The 17,436-nt window shown below is 34.0% G+C and overlaps 3 protein-coding genes across 3 annotated transcripts; all 3 read left to right on the top strand.

The window, feature by feature from the left end:
• Positions 1–642: 642 nt before the first annotated feature.
• Positions 643–1,675, top strand: LOC18037940. The gene is made up of 2 exons (XM_006429232.2): positions 643–862; positions 1,068–1,675. Exons 1-2 carry the CDS (start codon positions 823–825, stop codon positions 1,574–1,576), a joined length of 549 nt encoding a protein of 182 aa, XP_006429295.1. The 5' UTR covers positions 643–822; the 3' UTR covers positions 1,577–1,675.
• An 8,583-nt stretch (positions 1,676–10,258) lies between these two features.
• On the top strand, positions 10,259–14,915 carry LOC18038968 (probable anion transporter 3, chloroplastic). Its single transcript, XM_006429230.2, has 7 exons — positions 10,259–11,014; positions 12,581–12,807; positions 13,041–13,389; positions 13,478–13,522; positions 13,688–13,834; positions 14,151–14,288; positions 14,393–14,915. Exons 1-7 carry the CDS (start codon positions 10,586–10,588, stop codon positions 14,594–14,596), a joined length of 1,539 nt encoding a protein of 512 aa, XP_006429293.1. The 5' UTR covers positions 10,259–10,585; the 3' UTR covers positions 14,597–14,915.
• A 1,001-nt stretch (positions 14,916–15,916) lies between these two features.
• LOC18039052 lies at positions 15,917–17,282 on the top strand. Its single transcript, XM_006429227.2, has one exon. The coding sequence runs from the start codon at positions 16,530–16,532 to the stop codon at positions 16,866–16,868; it is 339 nt and encodes a 112-aa protein (XP_006429290.1). The 5' UTR covers positions 15,917–16,529; the 3' UTR covers positions 16,869–17,282.
• The last annotated feature ends 154 nt before the right edge of the window (positions 17,283–17,436 follow it).

Genomic DNA, 17,436 nt, shown 5'->3' with positions numbered 1-17,436 from the left:
TTCTAGAAGTAAGGTGAATTTGCAAAAATAGTGGAGTGGAAGTATCCCCAACCATACAAAATATATATTGAGATATATTCAGAGCAATAAGAATCTGAGCACGATAAATGAAATTGAATTCACTTGTATGTGTGAGTATAAAGCATAGCAATAGAATTGCTATTTATTAACTTTGTAATCTCCAATTAAACCAATGATATTTGCGAATTAAAATCCAAAAAAGTATTTTACATTCAAAGTAGCTATGAGATGAATATAGTGTACAATGAAAAACTTCTGAAGGAAGCAAGTGTAACGCAAAGCAAAGGATTTTGAAACTCGGATGGTGTTGGAAAATCAGATTCGCACGATAGAAACAAATGATCGAATACAAATTTTAGTAAAGAGCTGTTTTTAAGTGAAAGAGTAACACGTGCCGTGTTTAAGGCGGTTGTATTTCGCATCAGGCATTGATGCACCTACAATACATATTTCTAAAGTGAAAAATGTTTAAATGATAACATCGTATAATAAACAGTATTATTACTCTATGTGCTACAGTGGCAGTATGAACAGGTCCTCCTCATATAAATAGATGTGAAAATGTTTACTTAGAAGGCAGGAAAATAGAGAGAGATTGCAAGTACTCTAGCAATTCAGCTTTCTCTCTCTCTTCGTATAAAGTATAAACCCTTCTAGTAAGTCAGGTCCAAACGGCTGAGAGTTATCTATTATTAAATTAGGGATCGATTTGAACTCAAAAATCTAGTCAAATAAACTTATTTGAGACCATTCAGTCGTTATAGGCTCTGAGAGCTTATTTATTATTAAACTACAGAAGAAATGGCACCGTGTTTTCCGGTAAAGGCGTCTGGTAACACAAGTAAGTGTTCTTTATATAGCAATTTAGCTTTAACAATTATCTTTTTTTTTAAAGATCGAGAGTTTTATCAGTTGGGTATGCCTTATAATTTAATTTTTAGTCCCCTATCTCCCCCAGATTCGAAACCACTGGGCAAAGAATTTTATTCTGGTTAATTAGCTTGCTTTGTCTGAAGCCTGAGATATGTTTTTCAATAAAATTTCAGGAGATATGGAGTCTACTCCGGTGAAGATATCTGGTCACCGCAAACTGACAGGTTTTAAATCAGATTACGTTTTTATACGTTATGCAAGTCCTGATGAATTGAAGAGCTACGATCGGTTGGATTTCGGTTTGTTCGGCCGGAGTTGGGTTCCTAATGTTTCTTGGGCCATCGCATTTATTCCCAGAGCAAAAGAGAATAATTGGAGAGCTTACTTACCTGATCCAAAATCAAATATTATAGGATCCGGAGACTCGCTTGATGTTGTGGCATCTGGTTCTACTAATGGAATTTTATATTTTGTTGACGGAAAAGGTCCTAAAAAACCTGCCATTCATGGCGTTAGAACTACGGTTCAATTGAACCAATTGAAAACTGATAAACGTGTGGGGTCTCATGGAGGTTGTCTTGTTTTGGAGATTAATCTTTTAGATGCACACAATAGCGAAGATGCTCTTACTAATTCATGGGATTTTGATGGTCAGCTGTATTGGAACTTATATTTAAATTGAATTTTGTAAGATAAGGTAATGTGTCAATGTATTGAATTATAGTAATAACAATGATGAGATTACCTCTAGATCTCGTAGAAACCCTCATTAGTACGCCAATAAAAGGGATTCTAGTATGTTGTAATAAGTATTGTACATAAGATTCCTTAGTGTGCCTATAAAAGGGATTCAAGTCTGCCGTTGTAAGGGGCAGAGCCCCTTGAATAAGTAAAGAAGTTTGCTTTTACAAATCTGGAAAACATGTAGACCGGGTTTCCCTTCAAGTTCTTATAATTTTTCATATACATAATAGGGCTTTTATTTTGTTTTCAAGGAAATGTCTGCATATTATGTACAAAGATAATGTCGTGTAAATATATAATGAATTTACATGACGTTGTCTACCTGTTCCAGCAGTAATAATGAATTTTGCATCCCATGAGAAACGCACAGAATTTAAGATTTGTAACCAACATCAATAAAATTGAAAAAGAATTTTTCATACCTTTTTTTATTTTTGTCTGAACCACGAGGTAGTCCTAAGTGGGCCCCAACTGTGGGAGACACCTTTAATCCCGTATCACAATTCAGACTAATTCATGCTCGCACTGGGTCTGCCCGTAAGGGATAAAATGCTGGCCAAAGTGGTGACTCCATACGAGAGCGGGGCTTAAACTCCTAATTTTTTACTTCTTTTTTTTTTTATTTTGACCACGAGGTATCCTGGAGAGGGCCCCAACTGTGGGAGACACCTTTAAGCTTGTACCACAACCTAGACTAGTAATCCTCACTCAAACCAGGAGGCACAAGTTCTCCCAACAAATGTGACTTCCCTGCGACTCGAACTGGGGAGCAAACCCAGTCAAGCTACTTAAGGGGACTACATTGCTAGTGGAGCCAACACTTTGTTAATAGGTTGTATGATTTCACTTGCACATAGAATTACATCCTCTTGCTTCTGTACAAGTTTTTCTCCAAAATGCGAATGGTTTCACTTGCACATATTTCCATGAATGTTCAGAGAATTCACACAAATATTTATGATAAATTTATAAATTAGTCTGGACTAATCAAAAGTTGAGGGTCTCCACTCATACGTGCTAGAGACATCCTCAGCTCTCTAATATATTCGGACTATATTTTTGTTCTATGTCGCCCTCTTGAGGGATCTTCCATATTAAAAAAGGGAAAAATACCAATTATCATGCGTAACCCACTAAATTTATGAGTAATTAATGTGTATTAAAGATAAAGATAATCTAAATTAAGGTCGAGTTCTTATTAGCCAGGGACGGCATTTATTATCTTGGAGGCAAAACATTTTATGACATCTCATTTCGAATTTAATTTTTTGGATGAGTAGCATTATAAAAAAAAATATATGAATAAATCCTATAATTAAGCTTCTCTGAACATTTCTTGGTTATGTTTTTAATGATCGAGATAGAGACATAATGGCCTCTCTTGTAGGACTTTTCTATGGGTCGGACCCTGAAAGTCCTTATTCTTAATTGGAAACCTCCCGAAATGAATTGTGAAATTAGCAAACCTCCCGAAATGAATTGTGCAAAAGCTAATTTCAATGGTTTATCAAAAGGAAGCCCAGGTGGTGCTGCTGCAGGTGGCTTTTTTCGAGATTCTAGCGGATACTTTCTTGGGGAGTTATTCCATTCCTTTAAGAGATCATACAGCCTATTATGCTAAGATTTTTGAACTTTTTGCTAGAATGTAATTTTATGTTGATTGTACATTTTTTAAACAATAAGTCACTTCAACCTACTTGAACTTTATAAAATTGTCAGTTGAATTATTGTCACCTTCTTTAGTCAGATGGACTTTAGAATTAATCACTATTTTCGTGACCTTAATTATATAGCAGCTTGTTTGGCAAACCTAAGATTAGAGTACTCTACTGACACTTGGTGGAATAATCTACCATATGATATTTCTAAATTTCTTTCTAATAATTAATGGAATTCCTAGTTACCGCTTTTCTTGAAATTGTTCTTTCTACTTTTTGCTTATTTCACTGTCTATCTTTTCATTTTTTTTTATTGTTGTAACTTTCTAATTATTTTGAGAGATAAGACTCATTATATCGCTCTAAGTAGGAGTATATTATTATTTATCTTCAATAAAGTTGCTTTAGCGGCTGAGGTTTATTTTTTAAAAAAGAAATTCTCTGAACATTCATGCAAATATGTGCAAGTGAAACCATTCGCATTTTGGAGAAAAACTTGTACAGAAGCAAGAGGATGTAATTCTATGTGCAAGTGAAATCATACAGCCTATTATGCTAAAAAATTTTAACTTTGTGATTATATTTTTTAAACAATAAGCCACTTTAGTCTCGTTGAACTTTATAAAACCATTAGTTAAATTATTGTCTTCTCCTTAGTTAGATGGACTTTAGAATTAGTCACTATTTTCATAAAGTTAATTATGTAGCAGATTGTTTGGCGAACCTAGGATTAGAGTGTTCTGTTTATATTTGGTGGGATAATTTACTAAATGAGATCTTTAGATTTCTTTCTAATGATGTTAATGGAGTTCATAATTACCGTTTCTCTTAAATTTTTTTTTTTTTTTGCTTTTTTCTTATTTCACTATCTATCTTTTTATTTTTCTTTTACTGTTGTAACTTTCTAACTGTTTTTAAAGATAAAACTCACTGTCTCCCCTAAGTAGGCGTATAATATTATTTATCTTAAATAAAATTGCTTCATTAGCTGAGGTTTATTTATAAAATAAAAATTTTTAAAAAAAAGTTTCTCGGAACATTCATGCAAATATGTGCAAGTGAAACCATTCGCATTTTGGAGAGAAAGACTTGTGCAGAAGCAAGAGGATGTTACCACCAACACCAAGTACGCATCGATAGAGTTAATAGAATGACCCATAGCCCAATTAGCCATATGATCGTCAACTACAGTACCCATGGGCTGACCCAATTAAGGCTCAGGAGGGGCTTCAGCCCCCCCGGCCATTAAGTTTTCTTTTAAATGTACTCCAAACTCCTTCTGAAAAAGTTAGATAAAAAAATTTGGACATATTTTTTATATATTAAAAGACTTATAGTTCAATGGTAAGAGTGTTATTTAATGATTTCAAAACCTTAGTTCAAATCTCATTAGCCCCATTATTTTATTTTTTAAAAATATTTTGTGGAAACTACTTTGGAAAATGATATTTTCACGCATTTAAAATATTACTTCGAAAAATAATATTTTTAGACATTTAAAAATAATAATTTATTACTATTATTATTTAAAATTAAAAAAATTAATAAAATTTAAGTTTATAAGACTTAATATGTATTCAAGTGAACATTAAAAAAATCTAAGTTAAATAAAAAATTTTGAGCTAAACCCCCTCTCATTTCTAAATTAAATAAATTTTTTTGAGCTAAATCCCCTTCATTTTAATTTATGGGTCCGCCACTGGCAGTACCCTTAATAAATGTATGAGAGAACCGATATTGTATTGACTTGACCACATTTAGACAAATAAGACACCTGTTTTCGACCCACCAAGGAGTCTTTAATTCCGAATTAGCAAACAAATGAAATACCAACATGGAATCACTCTTGAGGGATAGAAATTTCAGCCACGCTGCTCACCTAACTCCATAGCTGTAATTGCCACAACAGCCTCTGCAATATATGATGTTGATTAACACAAAAATAGTCCACAATTTCCCAAAAAGGCACCAAGATGGCTCCTAAAAGCTCCACCACACAAGCTAGAGAAAATATTCCATGAGACAGGCTCACCTCAATGCGCTCACCGTGAAGTATGCCCTTACCTAAAAATTGATTGCGACATAAACAAGTTTAATTGTTCGGTTGCCCCTAAAGGCGTGATCGGATTGGTTGCAATGCAGTTGTAGCCTCTACCAAAATTTGGGTTTGATTCTTAAGGGTGGTAAGAGGATAAAAATTATATTTGAGCTTGCCTACCCCCCTTACCTTTAAAAGAAAAAAAAAAGTTTAATTGTTGGGTTCAATTTGAATATTATATTCATTAAGGCTGGCTTTCTTGTGCAGACTGGATTAACTCGTAGACTTTATAGAGTAATATTTTGTAATCGGTGTACACATTAGATTATTGGACTACATTTAATGAAGTTAAAATAACTAATAAAATAGAATAACCATGTTGAAATTATTAACTTATCAGTAGAGGTGGCAAAAATACCCGTCCGGTCCGGACCCGGACCGTACCCGGGCGTTGCGGGCCGGGTATTACCCGGTCTGAGTATGAAACCGGGTCGGTCTTGGGCATCACTTGATAAACCCGGAACCCAGATTTTATTAAAAAAAATTATAAAATATATATTATTTTAAATATTTTATATTTATTTAACTCATTTATTATACATATATAAAGTTTTAAACACTTAAAGTTTATATTTTCATATCAATTTTTATTGAAATAAATTTAAAACTTATAAAATTACCAAAAAATAAAAAATATATACACATAAAATATTAAAAAATATAAAATTCAGGTACCCGGATTAAAACCCGATCCGGACCCGGACCCGGACCGGTTGCATCTGGGCAGGGTCCGGTCATGGTAATACCCGGATCCGGCCCGGAGTTTTATCTCTACTTATCAGTTTTTGGTGGTTGAGGCATTGACTCACCTAATGCATACTTGTGTCGTCTGACTCAGAAAAAACAGCCTCTGATCGGACAAAGTCACAACCGCTATTCATTTGTTTGCACTCCAGTTCCCCCAACCGTTCTTGATTTGTTTGTATTCGGGTTCCTTACTGTATAAATACGTGGGAAGAAGAATGTCTTGTTCGAATAGAGAGTGTACGTAGGGGAAAAAAAGGGGGGGGGGGGGGGGGGGGGGGAATTCAGAAGCTAGCGAGATATGGCGGTAAAGGTGTCTGGTCATCGCCAATTGAGAAATTTCAAATCAGATTACGTTTTTATATGCCATGCAGATCCTGAACAATTGGAGTGCTACGATCGGTTGGATTTTGGTTTGTTCGGTCGGAGTTGGGCTCTCCACATTTCATGGGCCGTCGTATTTGCTCGCGGAGTTAAAGAGTAAAACTGGAGAGAGTATTTACCGCACTCGAGATCAAATTTTATGGAGACCGGAGACTTGTTTGACGTTGTTGCATCCGGTTCTAGTAATGGAATTTTTTTTCCGCCTCCCATAGGTGGTAATACTCATGGCGTTAGAACTATGGTTCCATTTAACCAATTCAAAACGGATCATAGTCGTGTGGGTAGTGATGAAGGTTGTCTTCTTTTGGAGATTAATCTTTTAAATGTCGATGCTTACAGTGGAGATGTTAGTACGGAGTCTAGTAATTTTGATGGTCAACGGTATTGGAACTTGTATTTGATGAATTAAAATATCCTAAGATGTGTGTGTGTGTGTGTGTGTGTGTGTGTGGCGTGATAATTAATGTCAATGTCTTGTTAATAACATTACCTCCAGAGAGGTAAGTAATACAGTGTGATGATTGTAATGTATTCTTGTTGTAGGATTCCTTGTGTGTCTGTGAAAGGGATCCAATTAAGCGTGTGTTGCAATGGGCAGTGCCCTTTGAGTCTAGTTTTTGAATAAATATAAAGAAAGTTTGCCTTTACTATCAGATCAGAATATGCTGTGTCTATGGCACCATCTTTAGGGATCCTCCATGTCTGACAAGGGGATAGATCAGTTTCCATCCATAACTCGAAATAAATAAATAAACAATCTCTGAGTAAATAGTTGCTATTAAAGAATAAAGATACTGATGTAGATCAAAGTTCTTGTTAGCTGCCCTAAGGGGTTTCCTATCTCGGAAGCAAAGATCTCTGATATGAAAATCACAAAGAGACCCCAAAGTCATACAATATCTGATATGAAAATCACTGAGAGATTCTGAAGTCAAACAATTAATATGTTAATATCTCATTAGTCATTTGGAATATAATTTTTTTGACGAATAGCATTATTAAAAAAAAAAAATTAAATCCTATACAAGTTCTATGAACGTAGCTCATTCTCTCATTTATTAACAGATCTTGATTCTTGCATAATGAATTGACTGGCATCTGGCAATACTCTCACCCGCTGATCTTCATGAGTTCAAGCACAAAAATCTGAAATGAAAAAATTAACAAATAAATAAATTTTCGTATTAATGAATAAATGGACAAACACGAAGCCTCAATCTCGAGAAATTCTAGAATTCCTAAGATGTATTACAACCAATTGTGCATGCATGACATGTGTAGTTGAATTTAATACAACTATCACTTGCATGATGGTTTTTCAAAATAAATACACACATGTCATGGCATTATTTGCTTATTATATGGCTGGCATGGTACCTCGGATGTATTCTAAAATTTCTTCCCAACCTCAATGATAGAAAGAGAAGATCCTAATTAATTCAGTCAATGAATTACTGAAATTTCTCTATTCTTAATTAATGATCTGAAAATTACTATCATTCGGAGACAAAATGTTGAAATTAAAGTCTTAAGTGAGACTCACCCAATTACACACAATTAATACATTTAAATCTGTAGCATCTTTCTCTTAATTTTTTTCTTTAAATTAAATAATCAGTATTCAGTAATATAAAATTTCATAAAAAATATGGATACTCAATGTACTTTTATAGTACAAATAATCTCATTTCATAAAAATAAGTTATTGAATTAAAAAATACTTAAATCTTAAATTAAATTAAATATAATTAATTTCCTTTCAGATTATTATTATTATTATTATTATTATTATTATTTACAATAGATCATCCGCAGTTGAATTTCGAAAATACATAATAAGTCATATTCAATTCAACCCTTCAAAATTCAAACATCGAGTGCGAGTGAGATTTTTAAAATAAATATTACATTCATAATTAAAAAAAAAAAAGAATCACAATCCTTGTTTGACTTACAAATCATCCAAATCTGGCGGCGCAAGACATGATCGGTAAACCAATAAATAAAAGTATAAAACCACAAAATGCAATGCTAGAATAACTTAATATAAGAAAAATTATCCACATTATCATTAGATTAAGCCTTTTGGAACAAAATCCTCTCCTGATCTGAGCTTTACTGAACTTTTAAAGATCTTCTACCATGTGTCTTTTAGCGGTAGTGTGTGGGTAAAATTTATTTATTTTTTATTTATTAACAACCAATCAAAAATTGAGTGGTTTGCTCAGAACATGATCAGATCATGAGAGAATCTTAATACAAGTCTTTCCTACCATTTGACACAAATAAAAAGAGCTATCTTTACTTTAAAAAGAAATTAAACATGTTACTTTTTTTAGACCTATACATTAGTATCACATTTTTAATATCTTAACTTTTTAAACTTTGGAAGAAAATCTTAGATGGCGTTAGTTTTTTTAACTAAAATATAAATTCATATAATATCTAAATCAGGGGTGGGTTTAGAAAATTGATTCACAGGGGTAATATTATAATAAAAAATAAGAATTCATAAAATTGACCACAATATCAAATTTTTTTATAAAATTGCCCCTACTAAAGATAATTTTTCCCAAAAATTAATATTAAAAATTATTATTGAGAGGGTCAATTGCCCACAATACTCTCTTGAATGTAATTCCACACGTAATTTAAATAGACTTAAATATTTATCTAAATTTGAGCAACATATTTTATTTTGAATATTTATTTAAGGCTTGGCCTACTTTAACTGACTATCTGAATTCAAATCCTGCCGAAATAGTTTTGCTCACTCTTCTACCTTTTTAGAAAAAATGAAAACTATGGGTTAAATGAATAACTTTTCTTTTTTTTTTTTTCAAACAAACATATTAAATCATTTATCTAGTGATGTTTTTTGAAGTTTGAGGGGTGGGCAAGGCCAAAGTAACTTTTTAAACCCCTATTTAAAACATGAATGTTATTGTAGTTTATAATGTTGCATATGAATTATGAAAAGTACTTTTAAAAAATTATGAGACAAACAATTTAAATTAGAACAAAATATAAAGATTAAAAGCGGAATACCAGGGCTACTAAAGTTAAAATCATCATTATAAATATTCAAATTACGAGTGAAGTTGAGATGCAGAAAATCCAACAAAATCTATATACCGTTTCTTAACAGAATGAAATATCAAATATATGTTAGGTTTTAATTTGGACTTGGATGAAGATAAATTAATTAGGTAGGATAATTTTGAGAAAATAAATTAATGATATCATTAAGACGTCATATCATAAAGTCAAGAAAAAAAAAAATCGGTTCAGTCAAAATCACTCAAAATTATCATTAGTTTGAAAAATGAGACTGAATTATTTCAATTGAGTCAAATATATCAAGTCATTAAATAAATATAAACACCCCTTAATATATATACAAGTTCACAGCTATAAATTTTTGTATTAAATTATTTTTAACAACTAACATTTATACAATCTAATTGGTTAAACAAATATATAAAATAATAAAGACATATTATTATGTAAATTATGTGATACTTTTATTCAAGTAATCATTTATTATACGACTTTAATATGTACAAAAATATAAACACCCCGGGGGTTGTTGGAGGACAATAGTGAGTTAACAGTTCAAAGAGAGGGTAGGTGAGTAGGTTATATGCAATACGTGTCGCCACGTCGGAATGTTTAGGGTAGCGAATGACGAAACTACCCTTGTAGGAGCATTTTAAGGAGGAGCCTTCGAGTCACTCGAGACTCGCTCAGTAGTCGTCACCAACCAACCCACCATTCAATCCTGGCTACTGCCGTGCGGAGTCAATTCCTGCTCCTCACCAACACCAAATCTCTTTGGCATATTTTAAACGCTTTCACTTCATTAATAAAGGCCTTCAACTGAGTTTTCTCATGCTCACCAACAATAAAAGTCCATTATTGCTCTAAAAAAAAAATAAAAATAAAAATAAAAGTCCATTACTTATTATTTAAAGAAAACCTCCTGAAACAAAACTCAATCTATTTATATTCTCCTCTCTCTCTCTCGCTCTCTCTCTCTAGAGCTCTGCCGGTATTATTATAAATGGCGGCTAAATCTCTGCTGCATTCGTCAAACCCATCGTGTTTCTTCAGCTCTCAGTCGAATTTACCAAATCTGAAGAGAACCCGTCTGGGGGGAGCATTCAAGACTAGGAATCTCCTCGTAAAGCCCATCAAATGGGGATCACAGCAAAGTTTATCATTCTCATACAAGCTAGGAAGGAGGCAGCAGCAGAGAGGCAGCAGCCGCAGCAGCGTTATAAAGTGTACGGCAGAAGGGATAGAGAGAGGGATCCTGATAGGAGGAGGGGAATCAAGAGAAACGATATTGGTGGGAGAGAGATACAAGGTGGTGGCTTTGTTGGCGTGCGTCATGTGCCTGTGCAATGCTGACAGAGTTGTCATGTCCGTTGCTGTTGTCCCTCTCGCCGCTAAATTTGGTTGGTCCAGCTCTTTCCTCGGCATCGTTCAGGTAAATCCCTTGGCCCCTTCTCCACTCCATCTTTGTAATCATAAAATATATGACACTATCTTAGATCCATCTTGGTAATCATAAATATTTTATTTTTACATAATTAATCGAAGAACGTGATGACAAAAATTAAACGATTATATTGCATCATCTAATTAACAATTGCCATATTTTTATTGTACTAGTACTAATAACTTTTGGATTTTAGGAATAGCTTATAAATTTGGGTCATGTATACAAAACGTCATATCGAAAATGGAAAAGACTGATGACTAGGGCATGTGAACCAACTTCTCCAATATTAAATGCTAAAGGAAAAAAAAAACAAAAACAAACTTTTCCTTAAAAAAGAGGGGAAAAAAAAAAGATATTTGACTTAGAAATTAGATTATTTGGACTGTAGTAAAAGGTGGGATTTGTTTATCGTGTGAAAACAAAAGGAAAGAGAAAAGCAATGTGAGTTGGTGAGAAAATGAAAGGTATCGTCTCTTATATCTGTTGGCCGGCGCTTGGATAAACGGTGGTGGCCTAACGGTTGCAGCTAGCTGAAAGGTTTATTTATTTTCTAAAAATAATTAAAAGTATTAATTTAATATAAACGGTATCATAAACTTATTAAATATACATAATATTATTATATTTTAACACACCTTAATGTAATATATTACGATATAATAACGTACAGTACACTGCCTCACACTAAACGCATTTGAATTAAAAAAAAAAATTTGATTGACTAAATTTACTTTCAAACATTAATAATGGTAAAGCGTTTGAAGTGACGAACCAAAAGGGCTGTTGCCACTTCGCCAAACCTGGCGCCCTATTTATTAAATGGGCCGATGTTCGAAGGAAGGAGGAGAGATATTAATATTAGTGGGCCAGATGATGTATTTGTTTTGCTTGAAACCAAGAAGCAGAAACACGGAAAGGGTTCGCCAACCAGGTCCCATCCCATCCTAGCGTTTGTGTTAATGAAGTTGGCAACTTGTCACCACAAAAATTCTACATCTATTAGGCTTGAATTCAATCCCCCCAACTTTCTTTTTCTTCCAGTTTGTTCAAGCTAATGAACAGGGTAAATTACAGTTGGCACTACGGAGGCAAAATAACAATTGTGTAATTAAATTAAGTAACTCGCCAAAAAAAATAAATTGAATTAGACATTTTTTACCTCCTAAATTCGTCCTTATCACCTCTTCTTTATTGAGAGTAGATTTCGGTCAAATGGCGCTGTCATCCAAGTTGTCTTCTAATAGCACTAACTCATATTGGGTTTCTTTTTTTTTTAAAAAATAATTATTATTATGATTATTTTTAAAAATAATAACTATAATAAGTAGCCGTGAACTGAATTCTGTTCCCACATATGAGCAGAGTTAATCTTACACAGCACGAGATTTTATCAACTAAACTAGTTTGCCCCTATGAATGGACTAGCCATATAAATATTTGATTAGAAATTATATTAATTCAAATATGGTTAATTTAGATATGATTTGGAGCTTCTCTGGTTGTGTTTGTGCCAATTCTAATACGGTTGAAATGTTAAATTTGTGTTGACAGTCATCATTTCTATGGGGGTACATATTCTCATCAGTGATAGGAGGAGCCCTGGTGGATAAATATGGAGGGAAGAAAGTGCTGGCTTGGGGTGTGGCCTTATGGTCTTTGTCTACACTTCTCACTCCCTGGGCTGCCACCCACTCCACAGCCAGCCTCCTTGCCGTACGCGCCTTTTTTGGACTGGCTGAAGGCGTGGCTATGCCGGCCATGAGCACCCTCACATCAAGGTATTATTCCTTAAGCCTTATTAAATTCTATTTGATACATCATGCAGAGTCATAATCTCCCTTCACTTATATCTTGAAGGACACATATCAACAGGACCCTTCGATAATATATGTCTTCATGTCATGTTTGGCTTAGCTACTCAAAGTTTAAAGATGAGTTTCAGTTGTGTAGGACACGACAAGCTGATTTTCGAATTAACTGAAAACTATGTTGATTCTGTATCTTTGGTTAGGTGGTTTCCAAGCCATGAAAGAGCAAGTGCAATTGGAATCTGTATGGGTGGATTTCATCTTGGCAATGTCGTAGGCTTACTTCTTACTCCAATTATGTTATCAACAATTGGGATTTCTGGTCCCTTCATTCTTTTCTCGTCTCTGGGGCTGCTGTGGTTGTCAACATGGACATCTAAAGTCACGAACGATCCTTGCAACAGCCCTTTTGTCAGCAAATCAGAGCTGCGGTTAATCCAAGCTGGAAAATCAGATTCTGTGGCCAAGAAAGGGAACCCTCCATCTCTGCAACATTTATTATCTAAATTACCAAGCTGGACAGTTATCATAGCCAATATAACTAACAATTGGGTGAGTTTTCTTCGCCATGATGTCTCATTTGCATTGCTAAATGAATTAGGGTTCGCATTGACACTTTTGAACATGCTGCAATTCGCAGGGATACTTTGTTCTTCTATCATGGATGCCTATATATTTCAATACTGTAAGTCACAATTTTCTCAATTTGGATAAATTCCTGTCTTCTATGTGATGTAATCTAAGAATTGCCCTCTATATGGAATGCTCATGTTTTAGATGAGACTTTTCTACAATCTTATACTTATATGTCATATTGATCGTCTGTGATTTTCTCTTCTGGTAAATATAGGTGTTCAATGTGAATTTGAAGCAAGCAGCTTGGTTTAGTGCTGTACCATGGGGGACAATGGCAGTTTCTGGCTACATGGCTGGTAAAGCATCAGATTCCTTAATCAAGGCAGGGTACTCTTTGACATTAGTTCGAAAGATAATGCAGGTAATAATTCCTCTATCAAAATCATAATAGTATCGAAGCAACATGCCAGATAAAATTAAAATCCATAGCATTCAGTTATATAACATACAACCAGTATTGAATAGAACTGAATGCCCTCCATTAAGTGATATCAGGAAGGCCAAAAGAAAACCGCAATCATATTGTGAATTATAATAAATGTGTGGCTCAAGAGCCGTAAATGAAGAGAAATTGCATCTCAATTCTGCGTGGTTACCATTGTTTCTAAATTGTTTATTGACATTAGGAATCTCTTCTTCATAATCTGAGCACTAACACATAATCACGAATTTAACAGTCCATAGGTTTCATTGGACCTGGGGTGTCACTGCTGTGCTTGAATTATGCTAAATCCCCAGCAGTTGCTGCTGTACTAATAACAATAGCTCTAAGCTTAAGCTCTTTCAGCCAAGCGGGATATCTCCTCAATATTCAAGTAAGTTTAACAGTTCAGTCACTACAATATCATAGAGTTGCACAGCCGATGTTAAATTATTTTCCCCTCCAATTTAATATGTCTTCTTCGGATTCTTTAATCAGGAAATCGCTCCAGATTGCGCAGGATTTCTCCACGGCATTGCAAATTCAGCAGGAACATTAGCTGCAATAATCAGCACAATAGGAACAGGTTATTTTGTACAATGGCTTGGATCATTCCAAGCATTCCTCACAGTCACTGCAGGACTTTATTTTGTTACAACCATCTTTTGGAACCTGTACTCTACGGGAGAACGAGTCTTCTAGAACCAATGCACAAACTGTTTCGAGTCATGATTCAGCTGAAGAAAAAGGATGAACTAAGCTGATTCAAGTAGTTAAAATTCGGAGCCTGTTTCTTGGGCATAATTATGGATGGAAGTAAAACTTGATCGTGTACAGTTTATTTTTGTTTTTTTTTTCTTTAATTGATTATGCACCAGGCAAATTGCCCTGTATGTAAGCGATTTATTTTTTTTTTTTAGGCACACTCCCGGTCTATCCTTTAGAATATAAAATTGAAGAAGAAATTAGGAGGTGTGCGATCTCGTATGAAATTGTAAAAACTAATAAACGTGCTTCTATATTTTTTTGTTTAATTCAATTAAAAATTTATTTCTGATTGAAGCAATCTTTGCAGCGCAACACTTCTAATGTTAGGAATTGCAAAACTCTACACATAATAAGTTTTTTGTGTTGGGATAAGATTGAGATAAAGTCAATTTTTTTTCACTTTATTTATAATTAAGTCAATTTGTTTCCTTAAATTATAAAGACAAGGGGAGACAAGAAGAGAAAATAAAAAATAAGAAGAAAATCTTAATCTTTTTTGTGTTGAATATAGGTTCAAGGCCACTTGGGCTTGTAGCCCAATGGTGGACCATTGCCCTCAAAGTTAAGCATGACTATGAGGGCAATGGTTCGAGTCCCCAAAGACTCAACCTCCCTCAATTAAAAGTAATTGTGTGGAGATTTCTTATAGCGTCTTTCTCCCTTGTGAAATGCGAGTGGAGTAGAGACATCCCTCCTCCGTGAGGGGTATTTGGATGGGCATGTACTTCATAAAATAAAAATATAATAATATAAGTCTCATGTATATATATCTGATTGTAAATATCAGTGTAATGACCTGCTGTCATAGCAGTTGTATATATCTCTGTGGAGTAGAGACATCCCTCCTCCGTGAGGGGTATTTGGATGGGCATGTACTTCATAGAATAAAAATATAATAATATAAGTCTCATGTATATATATCTGATTGTAAATATCAGTGTAATGACCTGCTGTCAGAGCAGTTGTATATATCTCTGTGTAATACAGTAACCTGATGCTTAAACAGTTTCAAAAAAAAAAAAAAAAAAAGAATATAGGTTCAAGAAAATGGATAATTATTTCACGTGTATTTTTATATCACAAACAAATCAAACTCATTATTGAGTTTCTAATAAACTAAAAACTCAAAGAAATCATTTTTTATTAAAAAAAAATTGTTGCGAAAATAGTATTCCGCCACTGCATATGGCTTCAAAGCTTTAAGCTTATATAGGAAGACAAATGAAACAAAATAAACAAACAAAGATTAAGGCTTGCTGCTATGCCCCAATCATACCATTTCTGTTCAGATGATCAAGATAACGATTAACGAACTTCAAAAATTTCAACAAATGACAACTCTTTTAAAAAAAAAGGGGGGTTGGGTAACAAATTGCATATAATATTAAAATGGAGCAGATTTTTGAAAACACCAAACATCACATATGATGTGTCTATGTAACCATTGCATGAGAGACACAAAGCCTACTTTGATTTGTTCTTCACAGAGACAGCAACTATCCACCCTTCAAACAAAACACAACTCATCTTGTTGTGTTTGATCTGTTAGATTTAAGATTACATCAAAACCTATCAACTCCCTACATTAGGTGAAGACTGATAATTCAGTTCACAAATTTTCTTGCCACAAAATTACAGTCAAACCCAGATGAAAATTTCAGAATTTCACTCCTTTTTATTTTTTGAGTCACAGGCTTAAACCCATCGGTCTATTTTGCCAGTCAAAACAAACCCAGATAGAATTTTTTATTTTCTTTTTCCACCAGGGCTGTCTAGAAAACCTCAAAATCAAAACTTTTGGCTAGGGTTTTCAAAAAAATCAAAACTTTTTAATTGGGTTTATTTTGCAGTGCTTGTATTATAAGCTATGAATTTCAGGAGTTTGGATGAATTTTGGGCTTTCTATGTGAACCAACACTCAAAACCTTCTACTAGGCGATGGCACTTTGTGGGCACACTCATAAGTATGTTCTTTTTGCTATTATCTGTATTTTTTAGTTGGTGCTTTTTGGTTTTTGTGCCAATCTTTGGTTACGGGTTTGCATGGTATAGCCATTTTTTTGTTGAAGGAAATGTTCCTGCAACTTTTGGGCATCCATTTTGGTCGGTTTTATGTGATTTCAAGATGTTTGGATTGATGCTTACTGGGAAAATGGATAGAGAGATCAAGAGGCTTGGCAAGAGGCCTGTTTTGCAGGTCTTTTGATCATATTGTAAGCTTCTCTGACTGTTCATGATACAGGATACACTTTGATATGCTTTTAGGATGCTTCCGATTCAAATTGAACCTGTTGTTGATGTCAAATGTTAACTTTGTTTCTCGTTTTCTTATGTGTAAATATGTTCGCTTGAAATCAAACATGATTCATCACTTGAATAAATTCACAACGGGTTTCAAAGTGGTTTATGCGTTGGATGATATTGGCTTTGTTGTTGAATCTTCAGTTTTTCTAGAATTTTCTGCCCCTTCTCGGGGCAAGAATGCAAATATCATATTAATTTCATCAGTTTTCAGAGGTACTTATATCTAGTGAATGCAATGTTGATTTTCGTGCAGTGTCCTGTAGAGAGAATGATTTTACTGAGAGCTTTTTCATTTATAAATGGTGTCAGTTGTAGATTTGATTGCTTGTTTGGCCAAGAAATGAACTTTGTTTGACAAAAAAAAACATTGATTGTTGGATACAGTCAATAAATCAGGAATAAGGTGCAAACCGGTGAAGATTTGCATGGTTGAATTATCGCCTGCTTTGGTCCAGAAATGCTAAATTTAG

This window comes from Citrus clementina, unplaced genomic scaffold (assembly GCF_000493195.1).
Source record: "Citrus clementina cultivar Clemenules unplaced genomic scaffold, Citrus_clementina_v1.0 scaffold_6, whole genome shotgun sequence".
In the NCBI taxonomy this organism is placed as follows: Eukaryota; Viridiplantae; Streptophyta; class Magnoliopsida; order Sapindales; family Rutaceae; genus Citrus; species Citrus x clementina.
This window is presented reverse-complemented; position numbering and strand designations above follow the sequence as displayed.

Bases quoted from the DNA above. Each gene is read 5' to 3' on its own strand.
- LOC18039052 (XM_006429227.2), top strand. From the start codon at position 16,530: ATGAATTTCAGGAGTTTGGATGAATTTTGGGCTTTCTATGTGAACCAA.
- LOC18038968 (XM_006429230.2), top strand. From the start codon at position 10,586: ATGGCGGCTAAATCTCTGCTGCATTCGTCAAACCCATCGTGTTTCTTC. The intron at 11,015-12,580 runs GTAAATCCCTTG...TTGTGTTGACAG, and splicing joins CTTTCCTCGGCATCGTTCAG to TCATCATTTCTATGGGGGTA. The intron at 13,523-13,687 runs GTAAGTCACAAT...TGGTAAATATAG, and splicing joins TGCCTATATATTTCAATACT to GTGTTCAATGTGAATTTGAA.
- LOC18037940 (XM_006429232.2), top strand. From the start codon at position 823: ATGGCACCGTGTTTTCCGGTAAAGGCGTCTGGTAACACAA. The intron at 863-1,067 runs GTAAGTGTTCTT...ATAAAATTTCAG, and splicing joins AAAGGCGTCTGGTAACACAA to GAGATATGGAGTCTACTCCG.